Consider the following 25,585-nt stretch of genomic DNA (forward strand, 5'->3'; position numbering starts at 1 on the left):
AATGCGACTTTACGTCACACTTAACATTACGGTGTTTTTCCAAGGTTTTTAGTGTGGTTCCTCTTACGAGGTTTCTGGTGCCATTTCAAAGGCAGCCAAGTGATTGTGATGAGTGTGACTTCCCCTCTCAGTTACTCTAAGCACCCCCTTGGGCTGCACTCCTCTGCATCTTCATCAGGCCGTAGCACTCAGCTCAGAGACGGCACATCCTGAATGTTTTCAATGTGTGTCATTCACCCTCCAAAACCGGTGACTAATTTCTTTTGTTAAAATTGGTTCCTCATATGAAAATGGGCTATAGTGAAACAATTAAAAAAAATAGTTTTTTTTTTGTTTTAATCACATTACCATACAAACACTCCAGACAAGTAGTATTTACTGTGGGTTTTTTCCCCCATCATATTACAATACAAAGACCATAATAATGTACTACAGCTGTTTGATTGCAACACTACGTGAACACTTTAGGAAACACCCACACTATAGAAATACGATAATATTTAATCAGTAATTTGACAAAAAAAAAAACACAGGGAATACTATTTAGTAATTTGAATAGCTGTGGCTTTATAAGTAATGTGACGAAAAAGCCACAATAATATTGATGTAATGTTTATGGTTTTACTGTAGTTTATTTTGGTATGGGTCATAATAATCCAACATGGCTAGGGAACATGTGAGTGATATGTCGGCTGAGGTTTGGGGGTTGTTGCCTCATCTACATTTGTATTTGTGGGCAATAAAGATCATATTTCATTTCAATCACTTACCAGCCTTGGATATGGAAGTTCATGTCAGAGCCTTAGCATTTTAGAAATATACCACTAATAGTTGCTTTTGTTGAAATCCAATCCAAAACCTAAGACTGATCCAGTCTCAACTCTGTTTGTCGATATCCGGATGGCAGGGATGAGGGCAAGATATATAGTCCAGAAATAGAAATATAAGATTTCTTTACTCTTGTATCATACCTGTTGCACGCTGACCTGAAGCAAGTCTCCCAACCTCTCTACCAGCTCAGTGAAGGTTGGTCGGTCCTGTGGTTCCCCCTGCCAGCAGTCCAGCATGGTCTGATATCTAAGGACAAGGAACACTTTGTTGAACAAACATCACTTTGCAAACACATACAGCCCATGAAGACACTTGACAGACACTCTTAATGCTGTTGGCATTACAGAGGTATACATTTTTATCATTTCACAGCATGCTGAAAGTGGAGCTAGCCAAAAATAATCAAATATAAAAAGCCACGTGGCTGACATTGTGACAGACTAATAAACTACAAAATGGATGTTTGTATTTGGCTTACTGATGCTCTATAAATACATGATTTGGACGGGAGTCTCAAAGTGCGCCAGCTAACATGGGTTTTCCTGTTTATTTCTACTTTTTCCGTGTATATCTGTAGCTACAAACACAGATGCAAGAGCTATTGTGGATGCCAAGAAAAGCAATTAAAAAACAAACTGCGCTTAACGCAGTTCACTTTATCATAAAATGAGACTGAATTGATGAAACAAATATTTTGCTCTTAACAGCTAAGATGCAAAATGATCCTTAGTGTTGAGAACTACTTTGACAAATGGTAACCGGCTAGTTTTAGTGGAGAAGCAGACATGTGGAGACTGGCACACACAAATGAACTAATACCGTTCTCTAATTTAACTGTTCCTATACATCCTGTTCTCTATTTTCCATTGATTGAAAGCTTCTGGGGCTGTATCTGATTCTCTCTTGGTCTTGGTGTGAACATCAGGAGTGTATGGACCCTCCTCCAGCCCGTCAGGTCTCTGACAAGTTGTTTGCATCTCAACCCATGTGGGAAGGCTTAGAGTTATAGGAGTTTCCATTCTAATGGCCTGTCCCACTTTGTGCAGGAATACACCGTGGCTGCTATTTCAATCAAACCCTCAACATGTTGGTTATTTGGACCGGTCACCGATGGACCCCTATCCTGTTTCTGCTGCAGTGGGGACCTGCCTACATCCAGAGATTTATGTAAATAAGCCAGGTGCCCAATAATTCAACTGTGTCTCTTTCTGGCACCAAATTTCATGAAAAATTCAAGTTCTGAGAAAAAAATATGACAGATCTGTTGCAAATGCATTGACTGCAACCCCTCTTTCACCTCCATTTGTGTTCAGGGCACCAATTAAGTCAGATCTTGGCTGGGGAGACTGCGGCCCTGTCAGGCATAGTTGGAAGAAACCTAGCAGCTGCCATGTTAATGAATATACACTGGGCCAGGTGGTAGTCCTCGCAACAGTGACAGGATGTCGGGGCATGGTCACAACCCCCCTCACATATCAATGATAGAGGGGGTGGGGTGGGAGTGGGGGGCACATTGTATGCCTGCACAATTTAAAGCAAATTTCCTGTCTCTTCCATGATGAGAATAAATTGCCCCAATCATCTAAATAACCACTTTTGGGGCCCTCAAGGAGAATGACGTTTCTTCAGAGTTGTAGGATTCCTCAGTATTGTCTGCTCAGTCTGGCTGGGTAAGTGTCGAAGATCGGGAAGTGAGAGAAACCTGTTATTTTTCGCTGGGAAGCATTGTCCAAATTCCCGCAGAATGTGTCAGGTCAGATGGCTACAGGAGCCGCTGGGGAGCTTCCGAGTGAGAAACAGGTCACATTCCTGATGAGTTGGTGTGCCAGTGGCATGGATTTACTGCTCAGCATTGCTTGCAACTCCCTGTCCTTTTCATCGACCATATAATAGGGTCTGGATTCAGGGTCAGGGTCAAGGTGTCAGAACAGGATGAACCCTGAGCTGACAAACACGTGATCCACATCAGAGTTTGAGCTAGAGGAGGACAGGTAGACTCAGGGAATCATTCCCACCGACTGCAATGCATTACACCTCTCCGTATCCCATCTAGACTGTTATCAGCCCCTTTTATATAGACTTTAAATCAGAGGCAGATGGCACAGTCTTAAACATGTCAAAAGTGTATTATCTGGTATTTATATCTTCACTCTATCAGCAGGCTGCTTTGAATTGGGATAAAAGTAAGATTAGTATGAAATATTTTTGGCACTGCTGAGTTGCAGTCCATAGAGTTTATATTTTGACTTTGAAATTACAATCTGGATTAGATTTTGCTGGTCATCTCTGATAACGGTCTCCAGTTTAAGTATACTTAGCACAAAAAGTAAGGAAATTTGTGTTTGGTAGATTATTTCTTTGTTGTAACAATGCTTCTTGGCAATAAATCTTATACCGTTGGAAAGCCTGTTTATTTCCCTTTTAAATGGTGCCACATTTGTAAGGAACATGCATTTGTGGGATGAGCAGCAGAGCTGAGTATGTGGGTTGTGCCCATGAAAAATTTGCCAAATCTTCTCTGCCAATGCCACACAGCTTATTTTGCTGTTGCTATTGACTCTTGTTTTGAGCTTCTGGTACCCCAGGTGCTGACAATCAGGTGCCTGATATAAGATTTATTGCCAAGAAGCATTGTTACAACAAAGAAATAATCTAGCAAACACAAATTTTCTTACTTTTTGTGCTAAGTTTAGAAGTTTACCTCTAGATTATTTTGATAGTACATTATCAAACTCGGGTACAGCATGTATTCTTTTAGAATAAGTTACTCTGACTTTGACTAAGGGCACCACTGTAAATGAAAACTAGACTTTATACACACATAAATACTGTAGGGCACAGTACACCACTATCAAGAGAGACTGAAGTGCAGAATTTGGGATTGGATAATGGAGTCTGGATCAGGCACAGGTTTTTAATATTTTCCAAAGACACTGGACGGCATTGGTCATGCCATTGCAGGTGCTGGCCCCCCTGAATAAACTATCAACCCCAGCTTTGTCTAGGTACAGCTCAGGCTGAGAGCACTGATACCAAATGAGGAAGCCCTCTTGTCATTCAACAGGTATCGGTTTTCAGAAGCACTTACAAGCCCCTAGCCAAAGGGGAAGAGTATACGCAGCCTATGGCTCTGCTTGCCTGGGGTCCTACCGTTTTTCCCAGACGTTGCCTTTAATATGGGGCTCACTTACGGCTGCATCAATGTCAGTTCGAAAACAGATCAGAGCTTCAAGCCCGCCACCCAGGAGCCAATCAGGAGCTTAAGTTTCCTCTGCAAACACTCAGGGGCATGATTACCCATGATTCTTATCAGGCACCGTTGGCCTTTCAGGAGAAGCTTGCAGAGGGAAAATGGATACGACGCTTCCTCTCAGTTGTATATCGATATCAATAGGGGAGGATTTTAAATGCAGCCTTTACTTATCAACCTGGGTAAGGTCCCTGTTAATTGCCCAGAAGAAAGGGGGAGGGGGTAGAGAGGGGGAATAGAGGAATACACGAGGCGATTTTTGCTAAAAGTCACATGCGCTATTAACAGATTTAGTTTCATTAGTGAAAACACAAGTGTGATCTAGTGTACTCTGAAAGTACTGAATAAGACCGTGTGACTTGTAGTCCTTACATTTCAGAGGAAGAATATTCCGGGGCTCTCATCCTGGTCCCCTCTTTTAGTCGGCAACAAAACTCTTCGTCTATTTGGAGGCCGGGATATGGGGAGGCACCTGGGTAAGAAGATAGTGGCAAAACATTATCAGAAAGATACATCTCACATATAGGATGCAGTATTTTAACAATGATATTCAAGCTTAGTGTGTTTTCTCCTATTGTTCACAGTAGTGCGGTACAGTGGGAATTGAGTTTGAAATATATAGTAGCTGAATTAACTTAAGAGTAGGTGAGAAGGGGTAGGAAAAAATAAGTGTATACTTCCTCCTACTCCTTTTCGAACATGTAGCAAATAATCTGATGCATACGGAGATTTGTTTGCTGAGTTTTATGTGTGGATTTGTTGATCACTTCAGATTATTAGCAATGGTTTATCTGTATGTTATATCCTGCTTATTTACATTTTGAAATAAATCATCATCATCAACATTAAGTATGACTTGACCTCTATTTAGTGGCGGGCGCTGTTACACTGTGACCTTGCTATTTGCTGAGATCAAATGATTATCTAACATTACATGACTTTGAATTGTGATTGTAAAACCACATGTGACACTGATACAAAGGAAACAACTTCTCATTTTATTTTCTCTTGACCTGCAACGCTGATCATGAAAAAAATAAAAAATAAAAAAGAATCTGATTCATTCTCACCTGGCCTGGGCTCCCTCTTAAAATACACAATCATGCACTAACACTGTGTCCTTGTCAGCAAGAAAATCAGTTTGATTTTCTATTGGAAAGTCCTAACTGGCCGCAAGTGACACAGCGCTGCGCAGCACGACACAGCGTGCCATTTTGAGCTGAACTTTTGTCGGGTGCCATTTCTATTTACTTCGTGTGGCTCACGTTGAAAAGCACTGGGAACGTCTCTAGTCTGATATTGAGCCCACAGCTGATAGGTACGTGGTTTGTTGACATGACAATTTCAGTGTGGACAAAGAGCGTCCAATGTGATGCAATAGACGGACACTCGCTTGCTGATAGGACACGGTGTAAGCCAACTTGTATCAAATATCTTACTGTTGGTTTTGGAAACTATCGCCCAAGCTACATCATCCATAAAATTCCATGACTTATCATGAAACAATATTTTCATGTGCCTGCCTAAAATCTCCCTGATACAAGATCAAATTGCTTCTAAAGCTCCAGTGGGGTCTATAGATATTATGGTGAATAGAATACCGCTCTCATTCTGTATCATGGCTAGCCAACCATTCTGAAGAAATAAACTGATTACCGTGTAACTCATATCAAATATGAATTATGCTAAATTGGCTTGTCTCAAAACTTGGCAAAGAGACCACTACACTGGAAATTTAAGCCAACCAAACAGAACTGCCAGAGTTTTGGTTGACATAGCAATCCTCACAAAGACTTAGACTACATTGTAAACTGGGCAAACTTTTGACCTCCAACACGATCAGGTTGCAGGACTCACTCTTTGCCATTTGTCTTGGTAATTTTGTTTCATTGTTTCCTGATTTATCTTTCTGAGATCCAGCTAACACTGCTCAGATGTATGAGTGTTGGTAAATGTCTGAGTGTTCATGACTATGTCTACATGTGAGGGCCTGGAAAAGACAGGACTGTAAGAAAGAAGGAAAGAAATGTAGAAAATACAGAACCACTCGTTCCTAGTTAGACATCATGTACTGCTCACATGTTTTGCCTACAACTGACCCTTCTGCAGATGTCAGCACTTCCTTATCTCTCTGTACATGGGTAAGGTCGCAGCTGGCTGAAATCGGTTAGGGCAGCTTAGACAACACATACCCTTGTATCTCTATAAAAACTATATACTCCTCCTGTTTGAGGCTCTCTCTCTTCTTCCTACCCTGTATGGGGTGAGCCCGTTTGCAAACGCTGAATTAAACTTACTCAGAAAGACAAGACTGACTCAGGATTTTCTTTTCTTTTTATTACAAAGTTTGCCACCACAAACTTGGCATTATCGACAGGATCACTCGCATTGGGGGTGGGGGGTGGGCTTCTGGGACTCAGCACGTCAGGTAACAGAGTGTGCACATCCTGAAGTCTGGGAATTCAGCCTCAACCTCCTCGTCAAAGAGGGTAGAGAAGTGGGGGCCTGATGCCTGAGGACCGGACTCACTCACTGCTGTGATCCAAAAGACTAAGGTGGTTAACTACGATCTGTCTTTCTGGTAAGATAATTCTTTTACAGAAAAAAAAAGAGTGCACAAGGTTTTGGGAACCTAATAAGAGAAAAAAGATTCTTACTTTGTGTTCAACTTTGTATAACTGATGAGTTACTAGGGCAGGTAGACACTGATTAACTGTTCAGTTGACTAGGTCAAAAGAGATGTACTGGGTACAAATGTTATATTTATGATATACTGTATGAAAGAAAGATTATCAGGGCTGATAACTGCTAGAGAATCTAACAGTGCTTAAGAGAAAGAAAAAAAAGGAAAAAAAAGAGAGGAAAAAAGTGAAGAATAATAAGAATAAAGGTAAAACAAGCAAGAGTGTGAGAGTAACAACGAAAAAGCTAATCAAAGAGACGAAACAGGTTATGGGGTTGAAACTAAAATTCTCAATAAATTTCAGTTTACCAGTATGGGTTCTAATAACAGTAAATCCAAGTCAGATAAAGCTAACCCGGCTCAGCCGTCATCTCCAAACATCCCATATATGGTCACAAACTATGGACAAGAAAGTACTAATCAGTTGGCCATTTGGGTAACGGAATGTGGGTTTCCTAGTACAGGAAGCTTCAGTATTAGACAGGTGCGGGCATTAAGAGTGAAGTTGGAAGAGAAGGGAAAAGCAAGTGAAGGAAGGAAAAAGAAAGGGTTTAAAGCAGACTGGAAAGCCTATACATGCTTGTTAGAAGAATCAAACATCAGGGACAGAAAAACTAAGGCAGGCACAGTTCCATCCTCATCTGTGTCTCAGTGTGTCAAAATACAGGCGGATCCTGATCTGGACTCGACTCCGCCAAGAAGACAACAACAGCAACAACCGTCACCATGGCTCCTAGTAAACTGGCCTACAGCACTACCCCAATTGGCACCCCAATATCCAGATCTTAGTCATCTGGGTGCAGCTGGCGGTACAGATCATGCATCTCCACCACCGTATACGGGAATGGAAAAGGTGTCACCACATCATACCAGGCAAGGAACCCAATATCATGCTTCACCAGTACGACAAGACACCACAGGTGATGTGCGTGATGTACTTAATCTCCCGATGATCGAGGTGGCGGACAGACAAGGAGATGGTCAGTTGGTACACAGACCACGGACATTTAAAGATATTAAAGTGGTATCTCACCTCCCTGTTGTTACTGACAGTGGAGCAAAGTTCATTGAACAACTCCAGATATTCTGCAGAGAATTCAAACCCACAACCACTGAACTTCAATGTTTTCTCATGTCACACATGGGAAACCATTGGGCAAGAGTTTCTGCAGGGTTTCTAGAAGAGGACGTAAGACTCACCAACATAGACTATGACCACAATGACAACCAAAATTACAAAAATGCAGTCGACCGGTTGTGCGAGCGTATTCGAATGGCCTTCCCATTCAGAATAGACATGACTAAAATCTCAGCTTGCAAGCAGAAGGATGAAGAAGCTGTCACTGACTATCTTGTCCGTGTAACAGAGGTCCACACTGTCCATTGTGGCATCGAAAGACCCGCTGCCATAGGGCCAAATGACCCATTCACCGCTTGGGAAGCCCATCTTTGCGACCGCTTCATGAATGGTATAAAGCCTGAAATTGCGGATATGGTAAAATGCACATACATCACCTGGGACTCCGGCCAACTCTCCCTTGTCGAACAACACACTGTGCACACTGAAAAACTCTTGAATGATACAAAGAAGAAGAAATAGGGACAAATGGATAATAAGCTACAAATGGCTCAAGTTTTGCTGTTTGAAAGCCAAGCCAGAGGCCATGGGCATGGAAGAGGATGTGGCAGGGGCCGTGGAGGATGCACAGGAAGATCAGATGCATGTTTTATCTGTGGAAAACAAGGATACTGGGCCAAGGATTGTCAAGAAAACAAGGATGAAGCTGGGACAGTCCAGCATGCAGACTGACTGGTGGCGGAGTTGGGCAAAGACATGGATCCTCTTAGAAGCGACACACAGACCACAGATGACGATGACCAACCTACACATCAGAAGGGTGAAAGCACCATTACACACACCAATACCCACACTCATACCCAAGCTGATATCGACACACATGCACACACACATCAATTAGTTTCACAAGCCGTTGACCACATTGAGGCTAGACAGAAAAATTAGAGGTTGCAAGAAATAGGCACATATGTCAAGTACACCACAAATGCTTTTATATGTATGCCTAAACAGACATTAATAGTAAGTGGAAAAGAAATCACCTTTTTGGTAGATTCAGGCGCAACACAATCAGTCATACAGAATTTGATTTGCTGCCGAAAATGAGTGGCAGGTACATGAGGACTGTAGGAGCATCTGGCAATTCAGTTGTTGAACGCTTTACTATACCACTGAACTGTCAGGATGAATTGAGGGAAAATTTAAGCATTAATTTTTGTTATCACATCATTGTCCCATAAATCTGATGGGAAGAGACATGATGTGTAATTGGAAATAGTACTAATCTCTACCCTCAAGGGAATAATGGTCACAAGGGTACCAGAAACACACCAATTTGTGAAATATGGCTTAGAATCTGCTGTACGCCTATCAGTGGAAGCTCTCAGCTCCTGCCTCAGTAAACCAAACTCTAGTTGAGGAAGCTAAGCATCTAACCACCAGCACAAGTAGAAGATTTACATTGCACATCACATGTATCGCAAGGGCAAGATGGTGAGTTTGAGAAGGTTTGGTAGAGGTAAGGTCAAGAATCAGAAAGGTTGACGTTGCGTTGGATGTATTGGAATGACAGGACTTGTGCTGTCTCAGTTATTTTGTCCAACTCATAGAAAACAGTTTTCGAAGTACCGTTTATAGATCCACATGTCTTATTGGTAAAACCTAAAAACAAACCGTGGCAGTTCTTGGGTACATGGACAAGAATGTGTAACTATGCTGTTGGTTGAACGCCCACTAAAGATCCTCATGTTCAGTATCACAATGATCTGGAGGTGTACTGAAAGAGGTTTTCAGCTGTTGTAAACAACCAGAACTGTCCAGTTAGTGTCAGACATACACATGAAAAGCCGCACATTTGTAACTGTAAATGAAGATGAGTTCTTTGATGCACACCATGAAAGGTACCAATGCATAAATGACATCACAGAAATCCCTGCATTACAGCGGGTGCCGGCATGCTTATGGGCCCAGGGGAAACATGATGTGGGGTTAATATCTGAGTATAGTCCCTGTCAAAATCAATACCCGCTTAAAAAAGAAGCGATCGATGGCATTACAGCTGTTTTCAATTCTCTCCTCACTGCTGGTGTAATAGTTCCCTGTGAGGACTCTCCTGTGCACACACCTACATATATTCCTGTCAAAAAGATGAGAGATGCAGGTCAGCCAGATGAGTGGAGATTTGTACAGGATTTACAAACAGTGAATACAGCAGTTCAACCCAGAGCACCAAATGTTCCGAATCCATATACTATTTTGTCTCAAGTTCCATCAAATAGCAAATGGTTCTCTGTGATTTACCTAGCCTATGCATTTTTGAGTGTTCCAGTTCACAAGGTCAGTCAGTATTGGTTTGCTTCCTCATTTCATGGAAAATCTTACACATTCAAAAAACTGCCAGAGATACTGCAAATCTCCCACTATCTATAATGCAGCACTGAAAACTAGTTTAGAATCTCTTGTGCTGTCCGAGGGCAGTGTCCTCCTGCAGTACGTAGACGATTTAATGATCTGCTCACTAATACAATAGGCCTGTGAAAAAGACACATTCGCACAACTCACACATCTTGCTGAAAATGGCCATAAAGCTAGCCTGTCCAAATTACAGTTTGTCTCTGAAAAATTTTCCTTTTTGGGTCGTGATCACCACAGAGGGCAAATCCCTCTCACCCAAGCATATTGAAGCCATCCAAAATATTCCTAAACCAATCACAAAGAACCAAATCATGAGTTTTTTGGGCATGACATCCTGTTGCAGACAATGGATTCCAAATTATGCTGAACTAGAGGCACCATTAGCATCAACTGCTCATGGAAAAGGCCTCCGTGCAAAAGATGAAGTAGTCTGAACACCTGAAGCTGCTGCTTCCTTTGTCACATTGAAGCAGGCCTTGCAAGCAACACCCACGTTGGGTCTACCAGACCTTTCACACAGACTGTGGATGAAAGAGGGGACTATATGACATATGTTTTGCTGCAAGAACATGAGGGCTGACAGCAACCTGTAGCCTACTTTTCATGTAAACTTGACCCTGTAGCTGCAGGACTTCTCACCTGCCTCAGAGCTGTAGCAGCTGCTGAAAAGGCTGTGGTTGCATCATGTGACATTGTTGGCTACTCCAACTTGACTATCTGTTCCACACGCAGTCTCTTTGATTCTGATTGAACAAAAGGCATCCCATCTTTCAACAGCCATATGGCTAAGATATAACACAGTATTGTTAGATATGCCTACTATCAATGTGAAAAGATGCACTGTTCTTAACCCTACTACGCTTCTCCCCACCCCAGGTGACAGAGAGGAGCATGACTGCGTTGCAGTCATAATGGAAATTTAATCTCTCAGGCCAGATTTGCAGGTGACACCTCTGCAGAATGCTGACCTAGAACTTTTTTTTTTGATGGATCAGCATCTCACAACCCAGACACTGGAAAAAAAACAAGCTGGATTTGCTGTGGTAACACAACACGAAACTCAAATTGTGCAACCCTTAGCATCTAACTACTCCGCCCAGGCTAAAGAGTTAAAGGCTCTCACAAAAGCATGTAAATTGGCTCAGGGCAAATCTGTCAATATTTACACTGACAGCAGATATGCATTTGGTATTGTCCATGATTTTGGCACCCTGTGGAAACACAGACAATTTCTCACATCATCTGGGAAACCAACTGCCCATCACAAACTGGTCTCTGAGTTGCTAAATGCTATCCTCTTATCCAAACACATAGTTGTGTGTAAATGTGAAGCTTACACTAACAACCTTGATCTCATTTCACAGGGCAATGCTAAGGCGGACACAGCTGCAAAACGTGCAGCAAAATAAAAAAGGATCCCACCAGTAATGATACCACAATGTGTCTCTGTTGAGTCTAACCCACTAACACCCACACTTGACTTACAGGAATTGCAGCAAAGAGCCTTGCCGGATGAAAAAGCCGTTTGGAAAAAGTGTGGCTGTGTTGTCACTGATGGTATTTGGTTGGGTCCTGATGGAAAACCATGCTTACTGAAATATTTGTTCCCTCATTATGCAAAATTGACACATGGAAAGGACCATATGTCAAAAGGGGGGATGATAAGTGAAATCCAAAGATATTGGTTCACAAAAGGTTTCTCAAATTTCTCGCAAAAATTTTGTCAAGTGTGTCATCTGTGCTACCAACAATGCTAGTAGAGGTATCCAAACACCTCAAGCTGCTCACCCACCACCAGACAAACCATTTGATCATTTACAAATGGATTTTATTGAGCTAACACCCAGTGAAGGAAAAAGGTATTGTTTGGAGATTGTTGACATGTTTTCTAAATGGGTTGAAGCTTTCCCTACATCAAAACAGAATGCTAGTGCAGTGGCAAAGGCATTAATTAGGGAAATCATTCCAAGATGGGGAATTCCAAGAAAAATCAGTAGTGATAATGGCCCACCCTATGTCAATGCGGCCTTAAAGCAAATAGGAGAATACCTAGGCATAAACATGAGACACCACTGCACCTACCACGCAGCTAGTGGAGGAGCAGTTGAAAAGGTAAATGGCACAACAAAAAACAAATTGGCCAAATGCTGTGAAGATACAGGTTTGACATGGACAAAGGCTCTCCCTGTTGTGCTAATGCATATGAGAGCAAGGATCAGAAGCAGGAGTGAATAAAGCCCATTTGAGATTTTATTCAGGAGACCACTTAACACTGGGATTGGACCTGTTAAAAGGCAACTCCCACAAACTAGCCATTGTGAAGATGAAATGTTGCATTTCTGTGCAAACCTCTCCTCTGTGCTTTTTGATATCCACAAGCAGGTTAAAGCAGTCCTTCCCCAGCCAGCAACCGGGCCATTACATGACTTGAGGCCAGGGGACTGGATAGTGGTGAAGGACCTAAGAAGGAAGTATTGGAAGCAACAGAGGTGGACCGGGCCATTCCAGATCCTATTGGCAACAGAAACAGCAGAAAAGGTTGTGGAAAGGGCAATGTGGATACATGCCAGCCATTGCAAGAGAGTTCCAGAACCGAGAGACAACAGCACAACAATGCCTGACACTCAGAAAGGGAACTGATCTGTCCCCCATTTTATAAATGGTGCATAGGGAATGGTGAGAAACTGCACTGGGTGATTTCATTTCCTTAGCTCAAGAAACCGGCCAAAAGTTAGGGTGACAGTGACATTACTCTATGATGCTCCCAGTAGGTACCCGGTGTCGTTACCTACAACACTGTTACAACGAAGAACCAAATGAAGCACGCCAACTGATGTGGGGGCATTTGTTAGACAGAATGATTGGCATGCGACACATGTTGCTCATTCATACCCAACCACACAGCTCCTACCGATTCATTCACCAAGGCAATGACGAAATTGCAAACATTCTGGGTCGACTTAAAAGAGAATGTGGGTCATGGCATGTGGGGCTTAGATTGGCTTGACAACGTGCTTGGAAAGTGGGGATCCTTTTTTGTTAAATTGGGCATGGGATTGCTTATTGGGTTGTTATTACTTGACCTGACAGGCTGTTGCATGATTCCCCTTCTACGCGACATTATTGCTCACTCCATGTTTCAGAATGCTCAACTTCCTGTCAAGACTGATGATCAGGGGGGTCGTCTGGGTAGCATAACGGTCCATTCTGTTGCCTACCAACATGGGGATCGCTGGTTCGAATCCCTGTGTTACCTCTGGCTTGTTCAGGTGTCCCTACAGACACAATTGGCCGTGTCTGTGGGTGGGAAGCCGGATATGGGTATGTGTCCTGGTCGCTGCACTAGCGTCTCCTCTGGTTAGTCGGGGCACCTGTTAAGGGGGGAGGGGGAACTGGGGGTAATAGTGTGATCCTCCCACGTGCTACGTCCCCCTGGCAAAACTCCTCACTGTCGGGTGAAAAGAAGCGGCTGGCGACTCCACATGTATCGAAGGAGGCATGTGGTAGTCTGCAGCCCTACCCTGATCAGCAGAGGGGAAGGGCCGCGACCGGGATGGCTCGGAGAGTGGGATGAATGGCCAGGTACAACTGGGGAGAAAAAAGGGGGAAAAATCTCCCCCCCCCCCAAAAAAAGACTGATGTGCTAATTTTCCTGACCTTTTTCCAACTCCAGACTGGATTCCGCCCTATCATAACGAGGATGAGTGTTTATGAAAAATGAAAAAAAAACAAAAAAAACAGCTGCATTTTGATTATCTCCACATTATTTGCTATGACATATTATCCATTGTTTTGTTATTAAAATAATTTTGTTGTGTTGGTCTTTTTTGCTTCTCGCATTGCATAAAGTACACTTGTACCCTATCCTTTTTTTTTTGCTAAATTTATTTCTGATTTTTCCCTTTTTTTCTCCCAATTTAGTGGCCAATTGATCCCTATTTTAATTCAAACAACCGCCCTCGTATTGCATGCGTTCGCCAACTGCGTCTCTCCGGCCGGCAGTCTCGAAGGAAAGCGCCTCCCCACTTTCGTGACATGGCGAATCCAAGCCGAACCACTGTTTTTCCGACACACACAGAGACGCATTCACGTGACGAACACAAGCCGACTCCGCCCCCCTCCCGAAGACAGCGTTGCCAATGATCGCTGCTTCATCGAGTCCGGCCATAGTCGGATCTGACGAGACCGGGGCGCGAACCCCAGTCCCCAGCGGGCAACTGCATCGACACCAAGCCGATGCTTAGACCGCTACGCCACCGCGGACTCCTTGTACCCTATCCTAATACCCTCAACTACACTGACCATCTGAGATCACATACCTCATGCAACGACTTTGCACGAAGAGTGTGTGGCCTGACCAGTGGTTGAGAAAGTGTTTGTAATATGGTCTTCTGTGCTCACTCTCTCACCTGAGATTCGTTTCCAGCCAGAATGACCTTCAGGTCTGAGGTTCAGGCCTGATGTTTGAGTGTAACTGAAATACTTTTGCCTGCTTCAGTTTATACTGTTTATTTTGTGCGCATGATATGCTCAAAGGGGGGAAATGTAGAAAAATACAGAACCACTCGTTCCTAGTTAGACAGCATGTACTGCTCATATGTTTTGCCTACAACTGACCCTTCTGCAGATGTCAGCACTTCCTTATCTCTCTGGAGATGGGTAAGGTCGCAGCTGGCTGAAATCGGTTAGGGCAGCTTAGACAGCACATACCCTTGTATCTCTATAAAAACTATATACTCCTACTGTTTGAGGCTCTCTCTCTTCTTCCTACCCTGTATGGGGTGAGCCCGTTTGCAAACGCTGAATTAAACTTACTCAGAAAGACAAGACAGGCTCAGGAGTTTATTTTCTTTTTATTACAAAGTTTGCCACCATAGAAAGAAAGAAAGAGAGAAAGAAAAAGAAAGAAAGAATGTGTTTGAGTGATGTCAGTGTGTTTTATAGCTCGAGAATATTTGATTTCACACGTTTCTGTGACCTATAGGGACTGAAAACCTTATGTGACAGCGATTCAAGTTGAGCACATTTCAAAAGTACAGTATAGTAGAGCCTCCATTGAGACATTTCTCCTTTTAAACATTTAAACTCAATGTTGTCCTTGCTTCCTATGGTGACACTTTGCATGTAATGTTTCATGCTGAGTCTTGCCATAGAAATGCATGGTGAGTTCTGTGATATGGTGCATGGACTCTCATGGACCAGCACACAATGCTGCCTTAAAGGTTGCAGGAGTTTCACAGCGGGGGCAAACATTTACATTGATCGGCTGCTTGGTTACAGCGAGTTTGCATTGCCAGCTGGGAAGACACGGACCGCTTAAATAGGGGTATTCTTTCTTTTTAATGTCCCTTGTGTGTGCTTAAATTCACAGCTGAACTTCACAATGTTTTTGTATGAGCAGCACGAAGATAGTTTTCTCTAGCTGATACTGCAAACCTTCTTTGCCCGAGAGGCACAATTACGCAGCAGCAGAAGACAATTATTAAGCAGTGCATCTGGTGAGGCTCCATAGCTGGGGGCGCTAAACCAGCCCAGTGGATTATCCCCTCTCACTGAACATCCTTTTTTTTTTTTGGATCCCCCCCACTTTTTTTCTCCCCAATTGTATCCGGCCAATTACCCCACTCTTCTGAGCTGTCCCGGTCGCTGCTCCACTCCACCCCCTCTGCCAATCCGGGGAGGGCTGCAGACTACCACATGCCTCCTCTGATACATGTGGAGTTGCTGGTTGCTTCTTTTCACCTGACAGTGAGAAGTTTCACCAGGGGGATGTAGCGCCCGGGAGGATCACACTATTCCCCCCAGTTCCCCCTCCCCACCCCAACAGGCGCCCCGAGCAACAAGAGGAGGCGCTAGTGCAGCGACCAGGACACACACCCACATCCAGCTTCCCACCCGCAGACACGGCCAATTGTGTTTGTAGGCAACGGAATAGATCGCTATGCTACCCGGACGCCCTCACTGAGCATCTTTGATAAAAAAAATCCTTTATTTAACTGAAATGGACTCACATGCTTTGTGCACAAATGGGAATGATAACAATAAGAAATGTGCAAACTGAAGTAAAGATGGTTCAAAATAGATCAATTTTAAGAGCGAATAAAGGGAATTTGACCCTACATCAACAGCTGGTCAGTAACCCCTGTTGTCTAAAGTAAGAAGAATTGATTAACTGGTCAGTGGGGGGATAGAGATACAGTACTTACCCAGGGAAAATATTTCCCACATGAGCACTCCAAAGGACCATACATCACTCTGAGTTGTGTAGATCTTGTCAAAAATGGCCTCAGGCGCCATCCACTTGAGGGGAAGTCTGGCCTGTGTGCAAACATTTAGATAAGAGGTTATTTACGTCTGCATCTCATCTCACCTGTGTGGGCATTTCAATCAGCACAATCAGTCACAGTCCTGTTACATCTGAGGTGGAGCCAGTCAGTTTTAGTTCAGCGAGAGTCTGCTGTTGTTTCTTATTTGGAGGCCCTTTCTTGTGCAGGTCCCTTCATCTGGTCTTCAGAAAAACATGCTGATCTGAACTAATTTGTCTGACATTTCCAATAAGTGTTTCATTAATTTAGCACCTCTTTTGGGTTTACCAGGGCAGTAGCAGCAGCAGAGTACTTTGCAGCTTCTCTGTAGATGTAAGTGATTCTGAGTAACTAATGAAAATCAAGGTCTGTTTTCTGACAGCTGACAATAGTCAGCTGGAAACACAGTACATGACATTTTGTGGTTTACCTATCGACAAACACTTACATCTCCTTTGCGCACGTAGTCTGGGTCTTTGTAGATGTCCCTGGCAAGTCCAAAATCACATATCTTTACAACGTTGTTTTCAGAAAGCAGGATGTTTCTTGCAGCCAAATCACGATGGATGCACTAATGAAAGGAAATGGAAGAAATATGAACTACAATTACACTTGACATTTATATGCACAAGTTCAAGTTTTCTGCTTGTACTTTGCCTCACAATGGTATTTTGTCTGCTTTCATGCAAGGCAGCTAGCTTGCTAACACATGGTACAGTCATCAGTGATAGAATAGGATTTGATGTGTTCCATTTCCAGGCTAAGGAATGCTCTCTAACAGGCTATTTACAGCAAGGGTCTGATTCACTAATCAGTCCCACCCGCTCCACCTTCCGAAACATGAATGACCCAAAAAAAAAGTCAATGAGTTCTACACTAGAATGTCTAATGTGTAAATTGGCTCACTGGGGTATGCCAAGTGATTTTTTAATGTTCTGAGTGAACAAAGGGTTCAATTGGTCCTAACTGGGTTAAGGAGAGGGCTATGACTATACAGGTTTTGGCCAAAAAGCAGGAAAAAACATAAACAAAACAATGACATTGAGTTTAAGTTATTTCAGTGAAAATCAGATAAGGTTACACCTTGTAAAATAGATGTGAAAAAAGTAACAAATAATTGAATTAAATAATAGACACAGAGACATAGACAGGAAAAATGAATTATGTAATAGCCAATCAATAAAGGCTTTTTATTTATTTATTTATTTATTTTATACCAGGAGTTTACCTAGTTTTTCCTTTCTATTTCTATTACTAAATAATCCCACTAAAGAGCACCTTCTGGTTTTTGTTTACATCTTTTAGTAGCTGCACGAGCACTTGACTGATTTGTTGAGGAAATAATTGACACTTTAAATCAAGTTTAAATAGGCACAAAATAAATTCAAGGTAGAGTTATGCTTTTCACTGAAACCAACAGTGCAAACACTCTTATTGAATCAGCCCCTCCAAACTATAATTTTATTAACACCACCAGGGAAAACAGAAGGGGGGTAGCAACCCTATTTAAAGATTCATAGTACCAATGCAAGTAAATGTCATTTGATAATTTTGTGTCATTTGAATACCTCTGCGCTCTCCTTAATTGTCCACCTCGCATTCTATTTGTAATTATTTATAGACCTCCAAGTCACTCAGCTCGACATTTTCTTGAGGAGTTAAACGAACTCTTGTCTGCAATTTGCAGAGACTTTGATTTTCTAGTAATAGCTGGTGACTTCAACATCCACATAGATAACCCAAAGATTAATTATGCAAATGAACTTAACACACTATTTGATACTTTTGGCCTATGTCAGCATGTGGAAGAGCCCACCCACTCTCAAAGACATACTCTGGACTTGATCATCACTAAGGGTCTCAATACTTCAATAGTTGTCAAGGACTTGGGTCTATCAGATAATTTCTGTGTATTTTTTGACTTGTTTGTTACATCCAATCCTCAAATCCAAACAATGGTTGTAAAAAAGAGGTACTTAAGTGACCATACTGCTGCTCTTTGTAGACAGATAATATCTACAACTTCAAATGAAATATCTTACTCTGTTGATGTTCTGCTGAATAACTTCAATTCCAGAATATTGTATATTATAAACAGCATTGCACTAGTAAAGCACAAGACAATCACTTATAAACAGAAAGCACCCCAGAGACATGGTCCAGATGTAAGGCTAAAGAAAAGAGAGTGCAGAAAAGCTGATCACAAATGGCGCAAAACCAAACTACAAATACACTTATATCTACAATGGCATGCTCCACTCCTACAACAATACAACTTGCAAAGCAAGACAATCTTTTTTTTTCCCAGTATCCAGTATCATAAACAAAAATAAAAATAATGCACACACTTTATTGCTACAGTAGCGAGACTGACAAATTCCGTCCTACAAATAACTCCTGAATTTCTCTCCACTGATAAGTGTGATGAATTTGCGTCCTTTTTGTTAAAAATAAAATTGATGGTGTCAGACTTGAGATTAGCTCAAGCCTGAACCAAACTTTCAAGTTACCAACTGTAACTACTACAAGGAAACCAGTCCTGATGTCAGAGTTCAGCCCCATCAACAGAAATATCATATTAGAAACAGTGCAGCACCTTAATTTCTCCACTTGTTTTCTTTACAGTTTGACCACTAACCTTTGAAAAAAAAATTTTAATTCCATAGAAACTGATGTTCTTAACATAGTGAAAGTAAAACTTCTGTCTGGCAACGTTCCTTCATTCTTGAAAACTGCAGTTGTTAAGCCCTTAACTAAAAAAAAAAAAGCAACCTAGATACCTCAACCCTCAGCAATTTCCAGCCCATCTTAAACTTACTCTTTTTAGTCAAAATTATTAAGAAGGCCATTTTTAATCAGCTAAGAAATTTCCATCCATCCATCCATCCATTATCCAAACTGCTTATCCTGCTCTCAGGGTTGCGGGGATGCTGGAGCCTATCCCAGCAGTCACTGGGCGGTAGGCGGGGCGACACCCTGGATAATCTGCCAAGGTTGTCTCCCCGCCTGTCGCCCAATGACTGCTGGGATAGGCTAACACATTTCTTAATTTTCAATTATTATTTTTACAAATTTCAGTCAGGCTTCCATGCTAATCACAGCACAGAGACTGCTCTGCTCTTACAAAGGTTTTAAATCATATTAATTTTAATAGCAATTTAAGCAAGACATCAATATGCTTTTAGATCTTAGTGCAGCCTTTGATACCATCGGTCACAGTATACTTTTACATAGACTGGAAAACTGGGTTGGTTTCTCTGGGGCAAATTTAAAATGGCTGAAATCATAATTGGAGGGCAGGGATTCTTTTGTCACTATTGGGAACCACAATTGGATAACCATAATAGCATGCCCTAGACCTGTGGTGTCCCTCAAGGGTCAATTCTTAAAAAGCTCCTGTTTAACTTGTACATGCGCCCACTTGGCCATATAATTTAGAACAACGACCTTATCATAGTTATGCTGATGACACTCAAATTTACCTCGTCCTCTCATGAAACGACTACGATCCTATAGTCATTATGCAAATAAATAACTGGATGTCTCAAATGTTCTTGCAATTAAACAATGAAAAAACAGAGGTAATTTTATTTGGCAGCAAAGATGAGATGCTCAGGGTTGGTACTCACTTAAAGGACAAGGCACCAAAAACAAAAGAGAAGGTTAAAAACCTTGGTGTTTTAACTGACTCTGACCTAAGTTTTAATAGTCATGTAAAAGCAATAACAAGATCACAATTTTATCACCTTAAAAACATAGCCATATCAGGGACCTTATAAAAAAAAAGATTTGGAAAAACTGATTCATGTTTTCATCTCCAGCAAAATTGATAACTGCAAGGACGTTTAACAGGACTTCCTAAAACAACCATCAGGCACCTGCAACTTATTCAAAATTCAGCTGCAAGAGTTTTGACTAAAACCAAAAGAACAGCTCACATCACCCATCTCTTAAATCTCTACACTGGTTGGCAGTAAGCCATAGAATTGATTTTAAAGTCTTATTATTTATTTAGAAAGCTCTACATGGAGTTGGCTCGAAATATATCACTGATATGCTTGAGTGATATAACCCTGCAAGACCTCTTAGATCATTAGGGAGTGGACTGCTTGTCATGCCCAGAGCAAAAACTAAACAAGGAGAAGTGGCTTTTAGTCATTATGCATCACAGCGCTGGAACCAACTGCTTGATGGTCTTAGGGACGCCCCAAACTTTGCAGTTTTTAACCCGAAACTGAACACCCTGTTGTTCTCGAGCACTAACTAAATGTTTTTAAAACTCAGACTCGTTATTATTGTATTATTATCATTTCTAATCTTTTTATTTATTTATTTTTATTCTTTTACTCTTTTATCTTATCTTTTAATTACCTTTAATTAATTCTGTGTAGATTTTATCTTTTATTTTGCTCTTTTCCATTGTGTTGTTTTAACACTGAATTATGTTGTTTTAACTTGTCTGTACAGCACATTGAAGCTACCTCTGTCTATGAAACGTGCTTTATAAATAAAACTACCTTACTTTGCCTTTGAATTAAACTATTTTATGTAGTTGATTGCCGAGGGGAAAGCATACCTTGCGTGATGCCAAGAACTCCATGCCTTTTGCAACTTGAAAACTATAGCAAATCAGATCCTCCATTGTCAGCACTCTTTTATACAAGTCTTCAGGCTCTGTAAAACAGAGACAACGCAGAAACTCTGCTTGGTAAGACTGATCTTTCAAACATCATGACACTTTTATTGACACTTTGGTAGGAAAAATAATCATTACATATCCTGACACATCTGTAATTGCCAGGGAGGTCAGCATAATCAACAGCTCTCAATAGATCCATAAGCCCGCCAGATAAATCCCTGAATCTGATACACCATTGGTGTAATCTAGCTTGTCAAGTATATATATCTCCACTTACACTATTTGAATTAATAATATCCTTTACACACCAGAGATGAAAGAAATTCTGATTCCTTTTTATTTTTCAGATGGTGGGTGTAACATGTGAATATCCGCCCAGCGTGTTAGTCGGGGGTCTAAGACAGGAACTCAAAAGGAGTCCTTCCACAGGTCCACCTGAGTAAACAGCTAATCAGACCAGATATAATACATTGTCAGGGACCTGCATGGTCGATGCACGAGGCCCAGGCTCAAGCCCAGGTCCAGACAAACACCCAGGTCAGGGCAGGAAATAAACAAGAGGCCTCCTCAGACTCAGTGGGGTGACAGTGGCTCCTGCTGCAGGAACTGTACTGCTGAATAGGGGGAGGAAATGTCCCCTTGGACTTAAGCATGAAAACAGCATGGGGGAGGGCGTAGGAGGAGGAGTGGGTCGGGGGAGCAGGAGGGAGGGAGTTTTTTTTCAAAGGGAAGGAAGACTTGCTTGGCCCTTACCTTCCTCCTCGTCCTCTGAGTCGCAGTAGCTCTTATATTCGATGAAGCCGGAGCTTGCAGAGCTTCCGGTGCTGGCCACACTCTCCAGGCGGCGCTTCATGAGTTCGCTCAACTCGCAGCCTAGCCCCGATGACACCACCTTACCATCCTGGCTCTGACCAGCAAGCATATATCACATTAAATGAGGTGAGAACTGGCAACCATGGAGGTCGATTTAACGCTACTGTTTACACGCAAGGTGTTTTTTTTCTCATATGGTGAAAATATTTACTCGCTGCTCTCGCTCCTGACATCACGTAAATAATGTCTAAACAGGAGTATTAGACATTTTGAACTCTAGAACTTGTAACTCACCTTGTAGACGAGAAAATCGGCTCTCTTGCTTCTTAAATAGTTAGACAAATTGCCATACTTGCAGAACTCCACTATCATCATTAGTGGTCCTGTGAAGATAAGCGATGGAAAAATTCAACTTGTAGCTTCACTGACTTTGTCCTTTTCTTATATACTGAAAATAATTAAGCATATTTGAGTATCAAACACTGTAAATTAAGTATCAGTGTTCCTAGTAATTACAGTAATGTCTGATCTCCCTCACCTCCTGGCTTAGTGCATGCTCCAAGTAGGTTGACCACGTTCAGGTGATGACCTATATGGATCAGGATCTTCAACTCTGACATCAGAGCTTTCCGCTCATTAGTTGTAGCTCCTCCTGTTACAACATAAACACCGCCAGTATGTACTGAGATGATGAAAGCATATATGGGACTTGTACTGTGTTTATTAATATGCCATAAAACTCCCGAAGAGAAGGAGTATGCATTTACATTTAATCCGATTTTTATGTAAGTCCTTTAAATTTGTTTAGAAATCTGTGAGCAGATTTATGTCTTTGCAACTTGGGAATCTGAACTGCATTGAGGAAAAATCAGAAACAGATTTTCACTCATATACTGCATATGTAATCCAGAAAATAAGTCCATCTCATGACAAAAACTCGGTGAAGATTGAACGCATAGATAACAGCAAGGAAAAAATGCCAACATGGAAAATGCAGTTGCTTGTTTCCACTGAAATAAATTGACATAGGAGGGCATAAGCCTAATATTTCACATGCGAATAACAACAAATTGAACATGCACACATGGAGCCAATATTTCAATGGCCATGAACATTTTGTTTCCCAAGAACAGAATGTGCAGGTTTCTTTTCAGTTGTATCTGGGTTGCAAGCACAGTGGGGTCATGTAACAGAAGAGAAAGGTTAAATTTGCTTCTTAAAGTAACACTTGACTTCGACGCAACATTTTCATCTTGTAACTTATAAACCTCATATAGTAGATTCAACCCCCACATCACCTCATCTTGGATTCTGTGATAAGGTCACTTTTTTCACATTCATATTGGCTCAACACATCACATGTCTAACATGCTGATGTAATCAGGGTAATATTGTTTACCACACCCACCCTCATACTTGTCAGGTGGTAGCTTTGTCATTGGCAGTTTGAATTTATTAATAATGAAAGTGAGAAATGAAAGTAGTTCATGCAAGGCAGCTAGTTGCTCATGAGATCATGTTGAATTAGGAATGATAAAGGAAGATAAATATCAATTCATAGACCAAGGTGATTCCTCTATCCTCAAAACATAGTGGCAAAAAATGTAAAAAGAAATAGAATAAGTTCTTACTTTGATAAGTGTAATGAATAGGGTCTTCAATTTGTACTATGCATGATGATTATGACATTTTTTTTACATTTTTTAGGGCAAATTTTGATGGAAACCTGTGGCTTATGTTGTGTTGACCAGACTAATATTCATCAGTTAGACTCTGTAGAATGGAGTAGTCAAGGAGCCTAACCAAACCACGGTCAGCTTGCAGATGCCAGCTGCTTTCCATTATGTCTGACCTAGGTAGGAGCAATTGCAGCTGCAGAGCCTGTTTCTATATGATTAATGCTGAGGCATGATTAGTGCTATGACAGTGACCAATAGATCTCACCAACATTGTAATTTATCATCCACACTGAGGTACAACAGTCCAACACTGCCAATCACACATGGGTCTTTAGTGCTACATAGTTTTGCATCTTCAGTATTGCAGTTTTGCACAGTTAGAGTGGCCTTGTAAATCTATGGCAATCACTAGGCCTCTTTCAACCTGTGCTCCTAGTACCTCATTTTCAAGCAGGAACTTTTTTCCATTTTGATACAATAAATAAGGTTTGCTATGAATATATGAGAACATCTTGGAATGTGGCTGTAAATTACTTCTCTTTAAAAATGATACACAGATGATAGATTCCAAATGTTTAAAACGTCCAAGTATGAAAAGTATTAACAACACTGTTATTGATCCCTCTTTTCTAGTACCTTGCACTTTTGAACCCTGCATCACCTGCAGATCTTGGCGTGTATGAGGGACTAGGCAGTTATATCTGCATACTCTCAATCTTGTCATCAGGGAAAGTGAGGTTTTCGTCTCCATCCCAAAATGCTCTTTGTAAGGAAAAATTCATTTCATGCCTTGCTTTTACCCAATACCCCATGTACATATTAACTCGGGAACATATGTTGCCTCATCCCATGAATCTGTTAACAATCCTGTATGTAATAGAGGAAGGTTTTGAGAAAAAGAGGTTAAAGTATTCAGATTTGGTAGGCGAGGCAAGGGATCACGGTTGGCATTCCCACATTAGATTTGTTGAAATAGGTGCTTTAGGTTTTGTAGCTAGATCAATGATGTTTCTTTTAGAATTTGGTGTTTAAGGTGGCTTTTCGAGATCAGCTCTGAAGATGTTGTCAGACTCAACAGAAAGGGCTAGTCAGTGCTTGTGGATGCGAAGAAATGAGTTCAGTTGGGGGAGTAGCTTTTAGATGTTGTTCTTGGAGTTAGTTGTAGGTAGAGGGTGCCAGATTCGGTATGGAGTGGGATGGCTCTGGGACACCAGCACTCACTGTTGAGCCTTCTTGGAGGTGTCGTGGGCCTAATTTAATGAAACATCTGGGATGGCTCATGTCCACTTGATAACCCCAGTGAAATACTTCTTTTTTGTGGATTTCCCCCCCTTTTTCTTCCCAATTGTATCTGGTCAATTACCCCACTCTTCTGAGCCGTCCCGGTCTCTGTTCCACCCCCTCTGCTGATCTGGGTTGGGCTGCAGACAACCACATGCCTCCTCCGATACATGTGGCATTGCCAGCCGCTTCTTTTCACCTGACAGTGAGGAGTTTCGCCAGGGGGACATAGCATGTGGGAGGATCACACTATTCTCCCCAGTTCCCCCTCCCCCTTAACAGGTGCACCGACCGACCAGAGGAGGCGCTAGTGAGGCGACCAGGACACATACCCACATCCGGCTTCCCACCCACAGACATGGCCAATTGTGTCTGTAGGGATGCCCGACTAAGCCGTAGGTAACACAAGGATTCGAACCAGTGATCCTCGTGTTGGTAGGCAACGGAATAGACCGCCACGCCACCTGGATGCCTGTCCCCCAGTGAAATACTAACACTGGCACTCTCAATGATTATTGCAGTTTGGTAGACAAGGTTTGCTAGAAGGCATTCTGTTTTTGACCTGCTGAGTGGGATGTTTCAAGCCAGCAGTGTGCGCCATCCATTTGTTTACG

General features: G+C 41.9%; 1 protein-coding gene across 3 annotated transcripts in view; it reads right to left on the reverse strand.

Annotated features, from left to right (window-relative positions):
- Positions 1-25,585, reverse strand: part of kdrl (kinase insert domain receptor like) — a 64,804-nt gene that overhangs the window by 7,549 nt on the left and 31,670 nt on the right. For all 3 annotated transcript variants that reach the window (XM_056275158.1, XM_056275151.1, XM_056275164.1), the window contains exons 19-26: positions 22,550-22,663; positions 22,306-22,394; positions 21,952-22,105; positions 21,136-21,233; positions 17,008-17,130; positions 16,461-16,572; positions 4,454-4,553; positions 972-1,077 (exon numbers count right to left, since the gene is read on the reverse strand). In XM_056275158.1, the coding sequence (XP_056131133.1) occupies positions 972-1,077; positions 4,454-4,553; positions 16,461-16,572; positions 17,008-17,130; positions 21,136-21,233; positions 21,952-22,105; positions 22,306-22,394; positions 22,550-22,663 (896 nt within the window). The remainder of the gene's footprint in view (positions 1-971; positions 1,078-4,453; positions 4,554-16,460; positions 16,573-17,007; positions 17,131-21,135; positions 21,234-21,951; positions 22,106-22,305; positions 22,395-22,549; positions 22,664-25,585) is intronic.

This window comes from Lampris incognitus, chromosome 1 (genome assembly GCF_029633865.1).
Source record: "Lampris incognitus isolate fLamInc1 chromosome 1, fLamInc1.hap2, whole genome shotgun sequence".
NCBI classification, from domain to species: domain Eukaryota; kingdom Metazoa; phylum Chordata; class Actinopteri; order Lampriformes; family Lampridae; genus Lampris; species Lampris incognitus.